General features: G+C 37.8%; 1 protein-coding gene across 1 annotated transcript in view; it reads right to left on the bottom strand.

Annotated features, from left to right (window-relative positions):
- The window catches only part of PSMA8 (proteasome 20S subunit alpha 8), a 49427-nt gene extending 33829 nt beyond the window's left edge, over nt 1-15598 (bottom strand). Inside the window, exons 1-2 of the mRNA XM_043558505.1 lie at nt 15420-15598; nt 1279-1405 (exon numbers count right to left, since the gene is read on the bottom strand). Coding sequence (XP_043414440.1) covers nt 1279-1405; nt 15420-15521 — 229 coding nt within the window. The 5' untranslated portion in view covers nt 15522-15598. The remainder of the gene's footprint in view (nt 1-1278; nt 1406-15419) is intronic.
- Between the last annotated feature and the right edge of the window lie 3941 nt (nt 15599-19539).

The following is a 19539-nucleotide window of genomic DNA, read 5'->3' as shown; positions in this document are numbered from 1 at the left end:
AAAGTCTTATTTCAAACAAAATAGAAAGAAAGTAAAAAAGAAAATGGGTGCGTGCACAAGCACACATGACAAGAAAAGCGTCTTGTTTGCTATACGGAGGCAAATAAGCACAGGAAACTTATGTTCAACATTATTAGCCATGAGTCAAATGCACATTAAACCCACAATGATATATCACGACACACTCATAAAAATATCTAAAATTTAAAGAAGTAACAACACCAAAGGCTGCTGAGGATGCAGAGAAAATGAATCATTCATATACTGCTAGTAGGAATGTAAAATAGTTCAACCACTCTGGAAAACAATTTGTCTTTTTTTTATAAAACTAAGCATGCATTACCATATGACCCAGCAATTGTACTCTTGACCATTTACTGCAAAAAAGGAAAACCCATGTTCACACAAAAACCTGTACAAAAATGTTCACCAGCTTTCTCTGTAACAGGCAAAAACTAGAAATAATCCAAATGTCCTTCAATCAGTGAGTTGTTAACAAAGTGTGGTAGATCCATATCATGGGACACTATTCAGCAATAAAAAGCAAGTGACTATTGACATATGCAACAACTTGGATGAACTGTAGGGGAATTATGCTGAACGAGAAAAGCCAAGATTAAATGATTATATATCACAGGATTCTATTCATATAACATTCTCAAAATGACAAAATTATAGAGATGGAGAAGAGAGAGGATTATTGTTGCCAGAGGTTAGAGATGAGGAGGACTAGCATGAAGTGGTCTTGTGTTAATGAAGAGTTGTGTATCTTGATTGCAGTGATGGTTACATGAACTTACACACATGATACGTCTAATAAAACTACAAAACACACACACATATACATGCAAATGAGTGCAAGTAAAACTGTTTAAATAAACTCTGTGGCTTGTAACAATCTCAAATTATCAGTTTTTGAAGATGTTACTATTGGGGGGAAACTCAGTAAAGGAAACTTCCTTGTGTTTTTTTTACGACTTCCTATCTATAATTTAAAAATAAAAAGTTTGAAAAGAAAACAGTTACCTACAGTCATAATTAGGATACTATAATATGTATTGTTTAACATTTATGTTTGATCAAAGCTAACTATTAGAAATCCATGTTTATAGAAGTGTAATTTTCCAGAAAAGGTAGGGTATGCTGTTTGTGTCAAAGTAAGAAATGGGGCATATCTCTATATGTTGTGTAAATATAGCATGAGAGCTGTAGGGGGGGCCCAACTGTGTTACCCTACTACACTAAGATACTCTATCGCTACTGTAGGTCCATAAGTACCTGCAAAAGCCATGCAAACGTGGTCATCAAGGGCACAAATTTTCCTCACAGTTCTTTCATCTTGAAGCTTGGCAACAGATTTCTTTTCTACTCCAAGCACAACTATATCAGTACCTCGGATTCCAACCTATCAAGTGATTAAAAAAATACAATTAGTTGTTAGTTTTGACATTAAAATGAAGTTATCCTACCACATGACTTGTAGGAAAAGTCTTTTTCTTTTTTTTTTTTAATGTTTATTTTTGAGAGAGAGTGCACGAGCAGGGGAGGGGCAGAGAGACAGGGAGACAGAGGATCAGAAGAGGGCTCTGTATTGATAACAGAGATGTGGGGGCTCGAACCCACAAACTGCAGGATTATGACCTGAGTTGAAGATGGACGCTTAACTGACTGAGCCACTCAGGCGCCCCGGAAAAGGCTTTCTCTTAACCATTCAATAAAAATGAGAAAAGTTGATTTCTGAGAAAACAGCTGCACAGGTACAGGATTACTCCATTCTCCAAACCCAAAAGTACAGAACACAAACAGGTCGAGATTGGAAGAATATACCACCAATGCTATAACTACACGAGTGTCCTAAACTCACACAATACACCTGAAGAAGTGCTAAGCAGATATAGAACAATTTTAACCAAAATGAAAGAAAATGCTGGGAATCCATGTGGATTCCTTGTAGAGTGGGCAATACCAGTAGTGGAGTAGAAGTAGTTTAGATACTACTACTAAGTAGATAAAATTCTGAAAGCTCTCCCATGTATCTCACAATTTGGAGAGATAATGCTTGGGGAACATAAGCAGCCAAGAGAAAGACCAAATGCCTTCACTCTAATTCACTGATCAACAAAACCTCAATTCTAACATGAATTCAACAAGAAGAATCCCATTGTTCCTCTCTCCACCTCTTCCCTTGAGAGTGAAGTGGGAAAAAGTCTAAAGAATAATGTGTAAGGATAGTAGTTCTCAAACTGGGTCTTCTGTGGAAACATGCCCATATTCTCAGGGGCTCGAGAGTAATCTATAAGAAGTTTAATTTTGTATTACAATGGTAACCTAAATATTTTGAGAATTGGTATTTGTGTTTATGATTGCCTTGCGGCCAAGGGTGATATTAGTACTAACTATGCAAATAGGTGTGCTCTCAATTAGTATCATTGAAACAGAAATATAGAATAGGTTAAATACAGAACTAGACCTGAGATTACATCTTTCAATTAAATAAAACTTAAGACAATTTAGCAAGGCTTTTGCTCTTATTGTTCCCTCACTTCATTCCAGTCTGTCAATTTATCTAACAGGCCTTTCTCTAATCATGCTATCTAAAACGACAACCCTCCCTCTACATCCCACTCTCATCTAATAGACTCATGTTGAACTTTGTATCTTATAGGGAAAAGCCATGGGACTTTCTAACAATGTAACATAAATTATGGCTCAAGAAAATCTCAATATTTCCCCCAAATTTTAATAAATTAAATTAATTGATCACCACATACGATAATTTTTATGATTCTCACCTAAACAATTCTGACTTAAAGCAATTAAAACTTCCAACACAAACTAGAAAATGTTTACAATGAAAATCCTAATATCAAAGTCTTTTGGATGAGGGTAAAATTATTCTCAGAAGAAAATTCCTAATCTCATTGTAAAATAATAAGTTACTCAAGAAGTTAAAAAAGGAATACAAATATTTAAGCTAAGCTTAATGGGAAAAATAAGAAAAAAAGCAGAAATTAATGATTAGGGAGAAAACAATATAATTGACAAGTAATACCAAGAGATAGCTTTTAAAGGAATAATTAAGAGATATCTCAGTTAATCTAGCCAAGAGGAGCAAAGCATAAAAAATATACACAAGTGTGAAAAAGCAAGAATTTAAAAATTATAACCCTAAGTTAATTAACATGAAAACCTTAGTGAAAAGGATGACAGACTAGAAAAATTAAAAAACTGCCCATACTGACTCAAGAAAATAATAGACAACACAGTCTCTAACAAACATGGGATAATTTCAAAAACAAGTGTCATGCCTAGAAGGTTCATGGATGAATTTTTCCTAATCTGCTGTTATGGGTAATTCCTGTGTTATTTAAATTATTCCATGGCACAGATCAAAATAAAAATGTTCTTATCTCTTTTTTTGGAAAGCTACATAACAATGTTAAAATCTGGCAAATATAACATTTTCTAAATAAAGAAAGGTACCAGTGATTTTCATTTAGGAAAGCTGATGTTAAAAATTCTAAACAAGGGGCGCCTGGGTGGCTCAGTCGGTTTAGCATCCTACTTGGGCTCAGGTCATGATCTCGCAGTCGTTGAGTCCGAGCCCCGCATCAGGCTCTGTGCTGACAGCTCAGAGCCTGGAGCCTGCTTCGGATTCTGTGTCTCCCTCTCTCTCCCTGCCCCTCCCCTCACTCATGCTCTGTCTGTCTGTCTGTCTGTCTCTTTCTCTCTCTCTCTCTGTCAAAAATAAATAAAACATTTAAAAAACATTTTTTTTAATTCTAAACAAGATTTTCACAAATGGAATCTACAAACACAGAAAAATAGTAACATACTATAAACAATTATGGTTCATTCCAGGAATTTTAGGAGTTTCAATGAAAGCAAATCTTTTAATATAAATGTTACAGGGGAGAATGAAGATCTGTTTTTTTTGCCCTTCTGATAACAAGAGCTCTTCAATTGTTCTTGGAAAAATAAGGAGTCTTTAGGTGGAGCTGTAATGCAACCCAGCCTAGTCAAACAGTAAATCCTTACAGTTTTACTGAAAGTGTTTGGAAGACAGGATAATTCTTTACCTATAGCTAGGAGCCTGGAGCCTAGGACTATTTAGGAGCTACTCTTAGGGAGGTCATGTCTGAGGGTGAAAGTAATATAAAGAGCAAGTAAGAGATGGACACAGAGATGGAAGAGAAGAGGAAAAGAAGGAAAAAGAAACAGAGACACACCAGTTCTAGGGCTATTCAAGAAGACCGTAGTAGCCATGTAACTGAGCCTGAAAGGAAGGTTTACCCCTGCTCCCCTTGGGTACTTGATTCAGTACAGTTGACCCTTGAACAATGCAGGGGTTAGGGGTGCCAACCCTACCACCTCATGCAGTTGAAAATCCATGTATAACTTTTGACTTCCCCCCCAAAATTAACTACTAATTGCCTATTGTTAACTGGCAGCCTTACTGATAATATAAACAGTTGATTAACACACATTTTGCATGTTATATGTGTCATATGCTCTATTCTCACGATAAAGTAAGCCAGAGAAAAGAAAACACTAAGAAAATCATAAGGAATGGGGCCCCTGAGTGGCTCAGCTGGTTGAGCGTCCTACTTCAACTCAGGTCATGATCTCGAGGTTGGTGAGTTCGAACACTGCACCAGGCACGCTGCTGTCAGCACAGAATCTGCTTTGGATCCTCTGCCCCCCTCTTTTTCTCTCCCCCTGCCCCGCTGGTGCTCCCTCTCTCTCTCTCTCAAAAAATAAATAAACATTAAAAAAATTGTAAGTAAGAGATATACATTTACAGTAGTGTAAAAAGTTCAAGTGGACCCATGCTGTTCAAATCCATCCTAATTTTTTGCTTAAATCAGTTTGAGTTGGATTTCTTTTATTTAAAAACAATTTTTTAAAAATATTTATTTATTTTTGAAAGAGAGAGAGAGTGGGAGGGGGGGGTGGCAAAGAGAGAGGGAGACAGAATCCAAAGCAGGGTCCAGGCTCTGAGCTGTCAGCACAGAGCCCAATGCAGGGCTGCAACTCACGAATGATGAGATCATGACCTGAACCAAAGTCAGACGCTCGGTGGACTGAGCCACCCAGGTGCCCCGAGTAGGGTTTCTCATGCTTGCAACTGAAAGAGTCCTAACTAAAACAATTAAATAGTATAAACGATAAAAGCTACAAAACATTTGATAAAATTCAATATCCATACCTAGTTTAAAAACAACACTAGAAAAGCAGGAAGACTATCTGTGAAGACTGTTTCATAACTTGTTAAAAAAGCATCACAAACTGGCAGCCAGAGTCATGTGAGGAAATGAGTCACCATCCATTCCACTGTTCAAGCCAAAACCCCAGTTGTTATCCTTTATAGTTCCTCCTCTCACACTATCCATTTCCAATCAATTACTTTGTTTTTGTCCATTTCACTTACAAAAGCTAACCAGTTCCCCATCACCATTCTAGTACAAGCAACCATCATTTCTTGCCTGGATCACATACAACTACATAACCTAATAGTTTTCCCCTTTCTACCTTTGCTCTCCATCTTCCCACCCCCACCCTGCACTCCCATCTAGACTCCACAAAGCTGCCAAGGTGAGCATTAAAAACCTTAATAGGGTCAAGATTACTCTCTAGGTGAATGTCCTTCCACAGCACTCCATTGTACTTAGAAAATCTTTTCAAACTCTTTAGTCTTGCCTATAAAGCTGAACACGATCTGGCTCCTGCCTACTTATCCAACAGTATGTCATTGTTATTCACCAAGCTCCAGCCACATTACCTTTTTTCAAGACTTTTTCAAGTCCCTCTGCCTGGAATGCTTCTTTTCCTATTTCAAGTCTCCATTTCAATTTCACCTCAAGGAGTCCTTCTCTATTATCCTTTATAATAACTTGTTCTTTCAGTCAACACATTTACAATTATTTATTTATTCATTAGACTCTTCTCTCCAAATAGTAAAATCTCTGACAGCAAGGAAGCAATCAGATAAATCTAGAAAGTGGGATGCTCTACTGAACAATTAATTAACCCAGTCTCTTCAAGAAGTCAAAGCCAGGAAAAAAAGAAGAGATGCTGTTCATGACTAAAACAGATGCCTAACGGTAAGCAATGCATGGACTTTAGATTCAGACCTAAACAACACAATTACAAAAAGATATTTTGTGAGCAACAAGGAAAACCAGAATGTAGAGGATTACAAAATATTAAGGAGTTTTTGTCAATTTCGTTAGGAGTGATAATGGTTTTAAGAAACTATTTTTTAGAGATGTATACTGAAATATTTATTTGTGAAATATCTGAGGTTTCAAAATACTCCACTGAAAAATGATTTTCAACCTATACCTCACACTATATACAAAAATTAACTCTAAATAGATCATAGATTTAAACATAAAATGCAGAACTATAAACTTTCAGGAAAAAACACAGGAGAAAAATTTTGGGAACTAGGCAAAGGGTTCTTAGACTTGGCACCAAGAAATATGAACCGTAAGAGGAAAAACTGTTAAATTGGGCCTCATCAAAATTATAAACTTTTGTTTTATGAAAGTCCATATGAAGAGGATGAAAAGACAAGCTACAGACAGGGAGAAAATATTTGCAAACCCTACATCTGATGAAGGGCTAGATCTAGAATACATAAAGAACTGTCAAAAAACTCAACAGTGGAAAAGCCAATCTGGTTAGAAAATGGATAAAATTGAAAAACATTCCATGTTTATGGATTGGAAGAAGAAATACTGTCGAAATGTCTATACTACCCAAACCAATTTACACATTTAATGCAATCCCTATCAAAATACCAACAGCATTTTTCACAGAGCTAGAACAATCCTAAAATTTGTATGGAATCACAAAAGACCCTGAACAGCCAAAGCAACCTTGAAAAAGAAAAGCAAAGGTGGGGGCATCACAATTCTCGACTTCAAGTTATATTACAAAGCTGTGCTGATTATGGCAGTATAGCAGTGGCACAAAAACAGAGACCTAGTTCATGGAACAGAATAGAAAAACCAGAAATGGACCCACAACTATATGGTATCTTCCATGAAGCAGGAAAGACTATCCAATGGAAAAAAGTCTCTTCAACAAATGGTGTTGGAAAAACTGGACAGCAAAAGAACGAAACTAGACCCCTTTATTATGCCGCATACAAAAATAAGTTCAAAATGGACTGAAGACCTAAATGTGAGACAGGTAACCATCAAAATCCTAGAGGAGAAAATAGGCAGTTACCTCTTTGACATAGGGTATAGCAACTTCTTACTAGATACGTTTCCTGAGGCATGGGAAACACAAGCAAAAATAAACTATTGGGACTTCATCAAGATACAAAGGAAAGGAAACAATCAACAAAACTGAAAGGCAACCTTCAGAGTGGGAGAAGATATTTGGAAATGACATATGTGATAAAGGGTTGGTATCCAAAATATATAAAGAACTTAAAAAACTCAACACCCCCAAAATAAATAATCCCATTAAAAATGGGCAGAAGACACAAATAGCCATTTTTCCAAAGAAGACACATGAAAAGATGCTCAACATCACTCATCATCAGGGAAAGATAAAATCAAAACTATGAGATATCACCTTACACCTGTCAAAATGGCTAAAATTAACAACACAAGAAACAACAGATGTTAGCAAGGATGCAAAGAAAAGGAAACTCTCTTACACTGTTGGTGGGAATGCAAACTGGTACAGCCACTGTGGTAAACAGTATGGAGATTGCTCAGAAAGTTAAAAATACAACTACCCTATGATCTAGCAATAGCACTACTAGGTATTTACCCCAAGAATAAAAGAAAACTAATTCAAATAGATACATGTGCCCCAATGTTTATAACAGCATTATCTATAATAGCCAAAATATGGAAACAGCCCGAGTGTCCATTGACTGATGACCAGATAAAGAAATTGTGGCATATATATATATATACACACACACACACACACACACACACACACACACACACAATCGGATATTACTCAGCCATAAAAAAAGAATGAAATCTTGACATTTGCAATGATATGGATGGAGCTAGAGAGTATTATGCTAAGCAAAGTAAGTCAGAGAAAGACAAATACTGTATCATTTCACTTATATGTGTAATTTAAGAAACAAAACAGAAAAACATAGGGATAAAAAAAAGAGAGGGAAACTATAAAACATACTCATAACTATACAGAACAAACTGAGGGTTGCTTGAGGGGAGGTTGGGGGATGTTAAATAGGCAATGGGGATTAAGGAGCGCACTTGTGATGAGCACTGGGTATTGCAGGTAAGTGATAAATCCTACACCTGAAACTAATACTACAATGTATGTTAACTGGATGGAATTTAACAAAAATGTGACAGAAGAAAAAGAAAATGGATAAAAGACATGAAGGACATTTCACTGAAGAAGATATACAAATGGCAAATGAGCACATACAAATGTGTTTGATATCATTAGCCATTTAACTGCTAATTTAAAACTACAAAGAGGGATCATTATACGCTTATCAGAATGAACAAAATGAAAAATAATAACACCAAATGCTGGCAAGGATGTGTAGAAGCTGGATTACTCTTACACTGTTGGTGAGGATGTAAAATGATACAGCTACTCTGGGAAACAATTTGGCAGTTTCTTATAAAACCAAACATGCAATTACCATATAATCTAGTAATTGCACAGTTGGAAATTTATACCGGAGACATAAAAACTTATATTAACACAAAAAACTGCTATAAATGTTCATAGCATATCTATAAATAACAGCTCCAAACTGTAAACGACCCAAATATTTTTCACCAAGTGAATAAACACTGTGGTACATCCATACCATGGAATACAACTGAGCAATAAAATGTTGATATATGCGACAACTTAGATCAAGGGGAAAAAGGGGAAACAAGCAAATCCCAAAAGATTTCATATTATAGAATAGCATTTACATAATGAAAAAGTGAAATGAAAAAATTTTAGAAACGGAGGTCAGATGACTGCTGCCAAGGATGAGGGCTATGGATACAAGGGTGTGTAGGGCAGGCAGGGTAAGGGGGTGGGTGTGGTTATATAAGAGCATCATGAGGAATCCTTGTGGAGTTGGCACTATTCAGAATCTTGACTGTATTGGGGAGGCTGGGTGGCTCAGTTGGTTAAGCATCTAACCCTTGGTTTCAGCTCAGGTCATGATCTCATGGTTTATGGGATTGAGCCCCACATTGGGCTCTGTGCTGACAGTGCAGAGCCTGCTTGGGATTCTCTTTCTCTACCCCTCTTCCCCCCTCTCTCTCAGAAAAAAAAAAAAAAAAAGAATCTTGACTGTGGATATAAGAAAGTTCACAGGCAATAAAATCTGATACAACTTAATATACCCACAAATGCACACAAGTGATACCAGAAATCTGAATAAAATAGGTGGCTTTTATGAATGTCAACAACCTGATTATGATATTGAGCTATAGTTTTGCAAATGCTACCATTGGCAGAAAATGAGCAAAGTACACAAGGAATCCCTATGTATTCTTTCTTTCTTTCTTTCTTTCTTTCTTTCTTTCTTTCTTTCCTTCCTTTTTTTCCTTTTTAGGTTAATTTATTTAAGTAATCTCTCCACCTAACATGTGGCTCGGACTCATGACCCCAAGATTAAGAGCTGCATGCTCTACTAACTGAGTCAGCCAGGTGCCCCCAAATCCCTGTGTATTATTTCTTACAACTGCATGTGAATCTACAATTATCTCAATAAAAAATTCAATTAAAATCACTCCATTGGAAAGAGGGAAAAGTTGGGGAAAGATAAAACAGGTTGGTAAATGTTGATAACTGTTGGACCTGGGTAATGGGTATACAGAGGTTCATTATGGTATTCCCTTTATATCTTTGTGTGTTCCAAATATTCAATAATAAAAAGTTAAAAAAATAAATAAAATAAACATAAAAACAAACAAACCTTGAATTTCTCTACAGGCTTTATTCTCACCAGCAATTTAAACATATGCTAAAGTCTCTCTTAAAATCTTAAAGACCACTTAATTTCATTCCCACCTCTCTCTCAACCCCTTCAAACCCAAATAGTGTCATCATCCCTCAGCTGATGGCAACATGGTTTCTACCCCCAACTCCTCTCAGAGTTTAGCCAGGGTGGATTACACACAAATCATTAAGTTCCCTCATGGTTGTAGATCATCCTCTACATAGCACATTAGTCTACAGTCTATACTTCATCTTCTCGAGTGAAGACAGAACTCAAGAATACTCATTCGCTTGACCTTCAACATCGCTTGACCTTCAACATACATGTTAAGTAGGGGAGAGAAATAATGCCCTTCAAAATTACTATCTCTAGCGCAGATCAATCTCCTGAGTTCCAAACAGAGACTCATGCCTCAGTCTCTGTGGGTCAGGAATCTGGACACAGTTTACCTTCTGACTTAGGGTCTCTCACAAGCCTGTGATCAAGTTTGTCCTCCAGGGCTGTACTCATCTCAAGGCTCATAGGGGAGGCTCCATTTCCACACTCACTTACATGGTTGTTAGCAAGATTCAGTTCCCCAGGGATCGTAGGGCTACAGATTTCAGTTCCTTACTGTGTTTTGAACAGAAGCTTCTCTCAATTCCTTGCTACATAGGACAACTCAAAATGGCAACTGCATGCTAGAAGAACAAGCAAGTGAAAGTGAAAGAGTATGCTCAAGACATAAGTCACCATCTCTTTGTAACTTACCCTCTGAAGTGACATCCCATCACTTTTGCCTATCCTATTCCCTAGAAGAGAGTTACTAGATTCAGCCCACACCCAAGGGAAGAAGATTACACAAGGGCATGAACATCTGAAAGTGGGGATCACTGGAGGCCATTTTAGAGGTTGCCTACTATAGTTCCATAAGCATGTCAACCTCAACAAGTCCCAAACCTCAATGGTTCAAACTTCAGTCAAGTTTAATTCTCCTTAAGAAAATGGCAGGGCCATTTACCCAGAGGCTAAATCCAGAAACAGAGGTGCCATCTTTGACTCCTCCCTCTTCAGTACCTCCTTCTCTCCTCTTCCTCCCCCCAATACTACCCAAATGATAATCAAATTGTATCAACTATGCCACTAAAGTTTCTCTAAAATCTGCCTTATTCCCATTTCTGCCCCAACCCTAGTGAAAACTATCATATTTCATCTGGATTACTTCACAGACTCCTTTGTGGTTTCTCTGCTTCCAGTCTTGATATCATCCAATCCACTGACCACATTAAAGTCTGAGAAATCTTTGAAAAATAAAAACATGAAAAAAAGAAAAAGAAAATCTGAATGTGTCATTCCTCTACTTAAAAACTTGTACTAGTAAGGACCATTTCTCACTAAGCAAACAGACAGCACAGAACTGGACCTGGAACCATAAGATGTAGGGACTGTAATATTTACTCTTTACATATCAGCCTTTTGCTCTCTTAATGCACAGAAACTTTCTCTGTTACAGAAAAAGAAAGATGGCCACTGGCAATCTTAGACACAATCTTGGACATACGTCCCAACAGTTGTCCCAGAGTAAAAAAGCTACCTCTATTTCTAGTGTTAAAAAATTCCTAAGGATGGACTTACATTGGCTAGATTTGAGTCACATGCTTATCACTGTGTACAGGAGGATAGAGACTATGAATGAATCTATGTGAGTCATGTGAGTGCCTCTGTGGTTGGATAAATGCAGTCTGTTACTAGAAGGAGAGATCAGTAATAATCCAGAGAATGACAATAGCCACATTAAAATCCTTCAAGGCCTCTTACTTTCTTAAAGTCATTCTATGATCCAGCCCTTCTTTCTAGTTTTATCTCTCTCTCTCTCTCTGCATCTCTCTTTTTTTTTTTTTTTACATTGCTTCAGTGATCTGGAATGCCTTCCAATTCATAGAACATAGTTGTCTTTTGCTGCTTGGTCTTCCACATGCTATTTCCTTTGTCTAAAATACCCCTCCCCCTTCCCACCTTTTAACCTGGCTACCGTTCATCTTTCAGGTGCTTACTTATATATCACCTCCTCAGGAGAATCTCCCTAACATCTAGAGTTCCCATACTGTACCATATTCTCCCCATTATAATACTCATTTAGGCCTAGTTAGGACCATTCACTTAATCATCTAATGTTCCTGAAAGATAGTAAACTCTCTAAGAACAGGGATTTTACTCATTGTGAAACCCCAGAACCCAGCACCATGTTTGGCATATGTAAGTGCTCAACAAAAATGAATGTGCTAGAAGAACCACAGACAAAAGTGAAGGGAAAAGAGAAAGCAAAGGGAGAGTAAATAATAATAGCAACCATTTATTAAATAGCTGCTGTGAACCAGACACTGTGCAAGATGCTTAACATGTATTATTACCTCATTTAACTCACATCAGCTCTATGAAGCAGGCGCTAGTTTGCTGCCTGTTTTACTATTAAAGAAACTGCAGTTTAGAGAAGTTGGTTGCCTTACCTGATGCATACTTGCCTTCCAAATTCATGATAGTGATAGCCAATTAATATTCAAATATTTATTGAACAAATTTCATGGTACAATGCAAAGAGCAGAGGTTTTGGAAGTAGAAAAAATTAGGTGTGAATATGGGCTCCATCATTTTCTAGCTGAGTACCTTCAGGAAGCTATCACAGCCATGAATCAGTTTCCACACATAAAAAAAGGGAGTTAAATACTGTCCTTAACATTAAAAAATGTGCATAAAATACTTGGTACAAAAGAAATATTACTTAAACGCTTACTTCTTACCTAACCCCCTCACTGTAGTATATCATGTGGTGTATATATATAAATACAAGAGGAATTAGGCTACCTAGCTTCTTAAAGATCCTACTATCCAGTTGGTGTGAGAAGCCTATTAAATAGACCTGAAATTAAAGTGAATATGAGGCCATGGGCCACCTGGGTAGCTCAGTCGGTCGGGCGTCTGACTCTCGATTTTGGCTCAGGTCATGATCTTGGGGTTCGTGAGATCGAGCCCTGCATCAGGCTCTGAGCTGACATCGCAAAACCTGCTTGGGTTTCTCTCTCTCCCTCTCTCTCTGCTTCTCTCCTGCGTGTGCTCTCTCTCAAAATAAATAAACATTAAAAAAATTTAACAATAAAGTGAATATGAGGCCAAATAGTTGGTACAGATTATAAATTCCGGAAAAGAATAAGAGCCATGATGGCTGGAGTGCATCAGAGAAGGCTTCATCAAGGAGAAGCAATGTGAGGCGATTCCCAAAGGATAAATAAGAGGGAGTGTGGCAGAAATAAAGGTGTTTTCTCCTCCACCCACCTACGAGGGCACAAACACATATGGGTAAACCAATGAAGCTGCCCCTTTAATTAAAGAGGGTTGATAAGGATTATGGAAGAATTTGATGGCCAGAATGTGAAGCTAAGATTTGAAAAAGTAGGAAACGTGGAGCCAGTAACAGTTCGGGGTCAGAGAAAGGACAGTGTAAGGAATGGTAATAAATCTTACTTTTTTCATGGGAATACTGTAAAGGATTCATGACTTTTTTTCCTAAGAAGAAAGGTATTACCTCTCCAAGATGTTATTCAAACACGTTTTTCATTTATAAAAAAAAGGAACTAAAGCAAAAAGAAAACAGGCCTCTTGCCTCATTTCATGCTATAAGATAATCAATAAGAAGGAAGTGGAGGCCAAGACTCTAACTGTGGTCCCCATAACTTCCTGTATTACTAAATAATACTGCATCCACATGCTGGTCAAAACTGGTCAGCCCTGGCTTATTTATAAGTCCTCACAGCAACTACTGTTTACAGACAGAGTATTTTGTGGCGTATTTTAATAAATGCCATTATAAACTTTACCCCCCATAAAAGGTCATAGCACCCTCAAGGAAACGCAATGAACAACTCCATGCAAAGATGCAAATTATAATTTCAGAATCCTGAGACGAAACTGTCTCATCCTTCCAATGTATCTTTAAAAATGCCCACTATAGGTATTTTTATATCTTTACCCTTTTACAGCTCATTACAAAGGAACTATCAATCAGTTCTATAGCATTCTTAAAACATTTTAAATGAGCCAATGTGGCTTCTTATTACACCCCAGTCTTCCACCATTACTTCCTTTATTTTAGGCTCTAAAACTTGGGCATTATTTTCTAACCATATGCTTCATGCCTTGTTGGGGATTATATAACTTTTTGTTTTTATCAAAATGGTACCCTTTTGGTTTAAGCTACATCAGGCTTTTCTTAAATTTACAATTCTAAAAAAATTACTTATAAAACAGAAGCAAAGCTAGAGGGCCCAATTAAATAGAAAAATACTTTAAAAATGATAAGATTCTTTCTAGTGTTATTTTTTTTACCACTTTACATTTGATAGATTTATAATAAAAGTGAATTATTTCCTTCCATAACTAAATTGCTTTGGAAAGTGAGGGAAAATACAGACACTGCTACACTTAGAAATGCACTGCGTAGTCTCATAGCTAGTGTCTCAATTTCCAAAATACAAAACAAACATGCTCATGAAATTTGAGAGATTTAAAAAAAAATTGGATCCTTCTGAATTCATAGGTTAGGACTTAGAAGATTCGGGGTAATAGATCTTTGGTTACCAGGGCAATGTTGTCCTTTTTAATTTTTATAAATCACTAATATTACTAGATATAATTAAAACTTGGCAGGAATAGTACTGCTACCCTGAGCATTTAAAAGTTTTTCAGAAATGTGGATACATAAATATAATGTAGGGTATAATCTCTCAAGGAATTCCAGCATTATTTGAACAACAACCAAAAAGTGGCAAAAGATCGGAGTTTCTTGGGGCTTAGAGGCTCTAAAAGGCTGCCAAATATTCAGGTGAAAACTTTAGGACAATTACTTTTAACAGGTGGAAATGTATAATAACTGGCTTGGCGTTTTTGACCAACTTCTCAACAAGAGATTCAATTTTACTTTAATCGTTCCTATTTCAGGGGCAGGCATGGTCTATTTTTAATGTAATTACTGCTAAACAACAGTACCCACACAAAGTAACTGCTACTTTTCCACACATCTGTGAATTCCCGCGGAAGTGGCTTATGTGCATTCAGGATGGCTGTTACTGGCTAGAAGTCTTTTCCTCTCTTATTGTCAGACACGGCATTCATATTGCTTCTAAAATCAAGGCTTCAACTGACACCCTAGTTTGGGATCTGGAGCTATCCTTCGAAAGCGGCTGCACACCTATGAAATCTACCTCTTGCTGCCTCTTGCTCAAATTTCAGAAAGGGCATCTCCATCAATTAAAAGAACGCAGCAATTTTCACAAGTGGGAGGCTCTCCTTTCCTGACCCGACCCTCCCCCCCCCCCCCCCCCCCCCCACCGGAGCCTTGGGCTGGGGCAGCTGGGTAAGGAAGGCATGACACCGGGCACGGTGGGCGGGGTGGGGGGCGGTGGTGAAGTTGGCTGCTCACCGCTGTGGATCCTTTCTTCACCGCTTCCTGGGCATATTCCACTTGGAAAAGGTGTCCGTCTGGGGAGAAGACAGTGATTGCCCGGTCGTACCGAGACGCCATGGCACAGGCCTACGCCGATTCCTGTGGCGTGGACGACGCTACCACAGGTGAGACGTGCGAAAGAGCCTCCCCGCTGCCACGTGCCACCCGGAAGTGCTTGCCCGGCCTCAAAGTGCCTCCCGGAAGTGTTTGGGCACGCACTTCTTCTCGCCATGGGGAAGCCCTGGCGTCTGGGGGCCAGGTGCCCCTCAGAAGTCCTCCTGCCGGCCTGCCTGGGCACGGCTGTGCTTGCGAGTTGGCAGAGTTCCTCTGCTACCCTCGGTGTTTCGTGCAGGCTTCCCAGTTTTCCCAGCACGCTGTAGCTCCAGCAGTGGTGTCAGATCACTCCAGTTACAAAGATGACAGCAAAGACTAGAGCTTAACTGAGAGAAATTTGAAGGTCAGATATTTTTATTTTTGCAAACCTGTCAGAGCACCAGGGGTGAGTTAAATCTCAACCTCTTCATTTTAGCTTCAAATTGTAAATTTCATTTCACTGTCTCTCACATATTTTACATCGGTTTAAAGCAAGGAAAGGCATGATAATTTTCAAAATAGTGTTTCTTTTTTGCACTAAAGATGATGTGGTATAGATATACAATGGAGTATTACTTGGCAATAAAAAGAAGGAAATCTTGTCATTTGTAACAACTTGCATGGAACTAGAGGGTATTATGCTAAGTGAAATCAGTCAGAGAGAGGCAAATATATGACTTCACTTGTATGTGGAATTTAAGATACAAAACACATGACCATAAGGGAAGGGAAGCAAAAATAATCACAGGGAAGGGGACAAAACATAAGAGACTCTTAAATACAGAGAACAAACTGAGGGTTGCTGGAGGGGTTGTGGGTGAGGGGATGGGCTAAATGTGTAGAGGCATTAAGGAAGACACTTGTTGGGATGAGCACTGGGTGTAATACATAGGGGATGAATCATTGGAATCTACTGAAATTATTATTGCACTATATGCTAACTAACTTGGATGTAAATTAAAAATAAATAAAAATAAATAAATAAAATTTTTAATTTTTGTTTTTCTATTTTAGAGACATTGAGCATGTAGGGGTTGGGCATGGGGGATGGGCATAGGAGAGAGAGAGAGAAACCCAAGCAGGTTCCATGCTCAGCACTGGATACCACCACACTGGGATCATAACCTGAACTACAATCAAGAGTCCCATGCCCAACCAAGTGAGCCACCCAGGTGCCTGGAAATAGTGTTTCTTTTCATTTTCTGCCTTGTGAACAAAATAGAGTAAATGGGCAGATAATCCACTAAATAGAGCAAATAGTACATCAAACTATTGCTAATGACAGCAATTAAGATAATACTATTTTAATCAAAGAAAAAAATTTAAAAGCCCAAAGTACACTGCTTAAGACATTTCTGCAAATATAACTATAGTAGAAAGTCTGTAAAAAGGCACAACATTTCTGCCTGTGAAACAGCTCTTGTCTTTTTGTCCTCATCTATAAAATGGGAATATTTTTAAAATCTTTTTAAATTTACATCCAAATTAGCATATAGTGCCATAATGATTTCAGGAGTAGATTCCTTACTGCCCCTTACCCATTTAGCCCATCCCCCCTCCCACAACCCCTCCAGTAACCCTCTGTTTGTTCTCCATATTTAAGAGTCCCTTATGTTTTGTCCCTCTCCCTGTTTTTATATTATTTTTGCTTCCCTTCCCTTGTGTTCATCTGTTCTGTGTCTTAAAGTCCTCATATTGAGTGAAGTCCTATGATATTTGTCTTTCTCTGACTAATTTTGCTTAGCATAATACCCTCTAGTTCCATCCACGTAGTTGCAAATGGCAAGATTTCATTCTTTTTGATTGCCAAGTAATACTCCATTGTGTGTGTGTGTGTGTGTGTGTGTGTGTGTGTGTGTGTGTGAATGGATGGATGAATGGGTACAGAAGATGTGATGTGTATATATATATACACACACATATATATACATCATATATATATATGTGTGTATATATATATATATATATACACACACACATATATATATATACATCACATCTTCTATATCCATTCATCCATCCATAGACATTTGGGCTCTTTCCATACTTTGGCTATTGTTGATAGTGCTGCTATAAACAAAGGTGCATGTGCCCCTTTGAAACAGCATACCTGTATCCCTTGGATAAATACCTAGTAGTGCAATTGCTGGGTCATAGGGCAGTTCTTTTTTTAATTTTTTGAGGAGCCTCCATACTGTTTTCCAGAGTAGCTGCACCAGTTTGCATTCCCACCAGCAGTGCAAAAGAGATCGTCTTTCTCAGCATCCTCACAAACATCTGTTGTTGCCTGAGTTGTTAATGTTAGCCATTCTGACAGATGTGAGGTGGTATCTCATTGTGGTTTTGGTTTGTATTTCCCTGATCATGAGTGATGTTGAGCATTTTTTCATGTGTCGTTTGGCCCTCTGGATGTCTTCTTTGGAGAAGTGTCTATTCACGTCTTTTGCCCATTTCTTCACTGGATTATTTGTTTTTTGGGTGTTGAGTTTGATCAGTTCTTTATAGATTTTGGATACTAACCTTTTATCTGATATGCAAATATCAGATATCTGATACTGCAAATATCTTCTCCCATTCCATCGGTTGCCTTTCAGTTTTGCTGATTGTTTCCTTTGCTGTGCAGAGCTTTTTATTTTGATGAGGTCCCAATTGTTCATTTTTGCCTTGGTTTCCCTTACCTTCAGAGGCCTGTTGAGTAAGAAGTTGCTGCAGCCAAGATCAAAGAGATTTTTGCCTGATTTCTCCTCAAGGATTCTGGTGGCTTCCTGTCTTACATTTAGGTCTTTCATCCATTTTGAGTTTATTTTTGTGTATGGTGTAAGAAAGTGGTCCAGGTTCATTCTTCTGCATGTTGCTGTCCAGTTTTCCCAGCACCACTTGCTGAAGAGATTGTTTTTATTCCATTGGATATTCTTTCCTGCTTTGTCAAAGATTAGTTGGCCATATGTTTGTGGGTCTATTTCTGGGTCCTCTATTCTGTTCCATTGATCTGAGTGTCTGTTGTTGTGCCAATATATAAAATGAGAATATTTAAAATCAGTAGTAAAGTGTTATTCTCAGGTTTAAATGTGTTTGTAGGCAGAAGTAATTTATAATGGTATCTGGTAGGTAGTAACAGCCAGGTAAGCTTATTTATTATTATTACTTTTCATGTATTGCTTAATATATGTTGTTTTCCACTGTGGAATATCTTAAGTTTGGTGAAACCAACCTTAACTAAAAGAAGACAAAAGAGGGGCACCTGGGTTGCTGAATCCGTTGAGCCTTCAACTTTGATCTTGCGGTTCTTGAGTTCGACCCCACATCAGGCTCGCTGCTGTCAGCCTGTCACTGCAGAGCCTACTTTGGATCCTCTGCCCCCTCCCACTTGCTTGCCCTCTCTCAAAAATAAAAGAAATGTTAAAAAATATATATAAGAAAAAAGAATAATTACCTATAAAGAGGAAAACTCAATATCCTTAATTCCAAATACTTAATTCAGAATTTTAGTTGACTACTAAAAACAATTTTTATTTACCCCTCATCTTTCTTCTTTCTTTATTATTATTTTTTTTTACTTTTTAAAAATTTATTTTGGAGAGAGTATGTGAGCGGGGAAGGGTCAGAGAGAGAGAGAATCCCAAGCAGGGGACCAGCCCAATGCAGGGCTGGAACTCACAAAACGTGAGATCATGACCTGAATTGAAACTAAGAGTCAGACACTTAACCGATTGAGCCACCCAAGCGCCCCCATCTTTTTTGTTTAATATTAAAAACTGTTGAAAAGCTTGGTGCTTCTGAAAAACAAACGAACAAAGAAACCAGTAATTCTAACCAAAACAACTCACTCTAACTTTTCAAGAATTTCTGAAGTTTTACAATGAATGTTATGTTAAACCAACATTTACAAGAGCTTTTATATAAGAAGTGTTTTAGTGTTTTGTTACATAACTGTAATTTTTTTTCTTTTGAAATATAGATCACAGGAAATTTCAAAAATGTGCAGAGGGTCCCCTGTACCCTT

This window comes from Prionailurus bengalensis, chromosome D3 (genome assembly GCF_016509475.1).
Source record: "Prionailurus bengalensis isolate Pbe53 chromosome D3, Fcat_Pben_1.1_paternal_pri, whole genome shotgun sequence".
In the NCBI taxonomy this organism is placed as follows: Eukaryota; Metazoa; Chordata; class Mammalia; order Carnivora; family Felidae; genus Prionailurus; species Prionailurus bengalensis.
The sequence above is the reverse complement of the archived record's forward strand: the minus strand, read 5'-3'. Positions and strand labels throughout refer to the sequence as shown.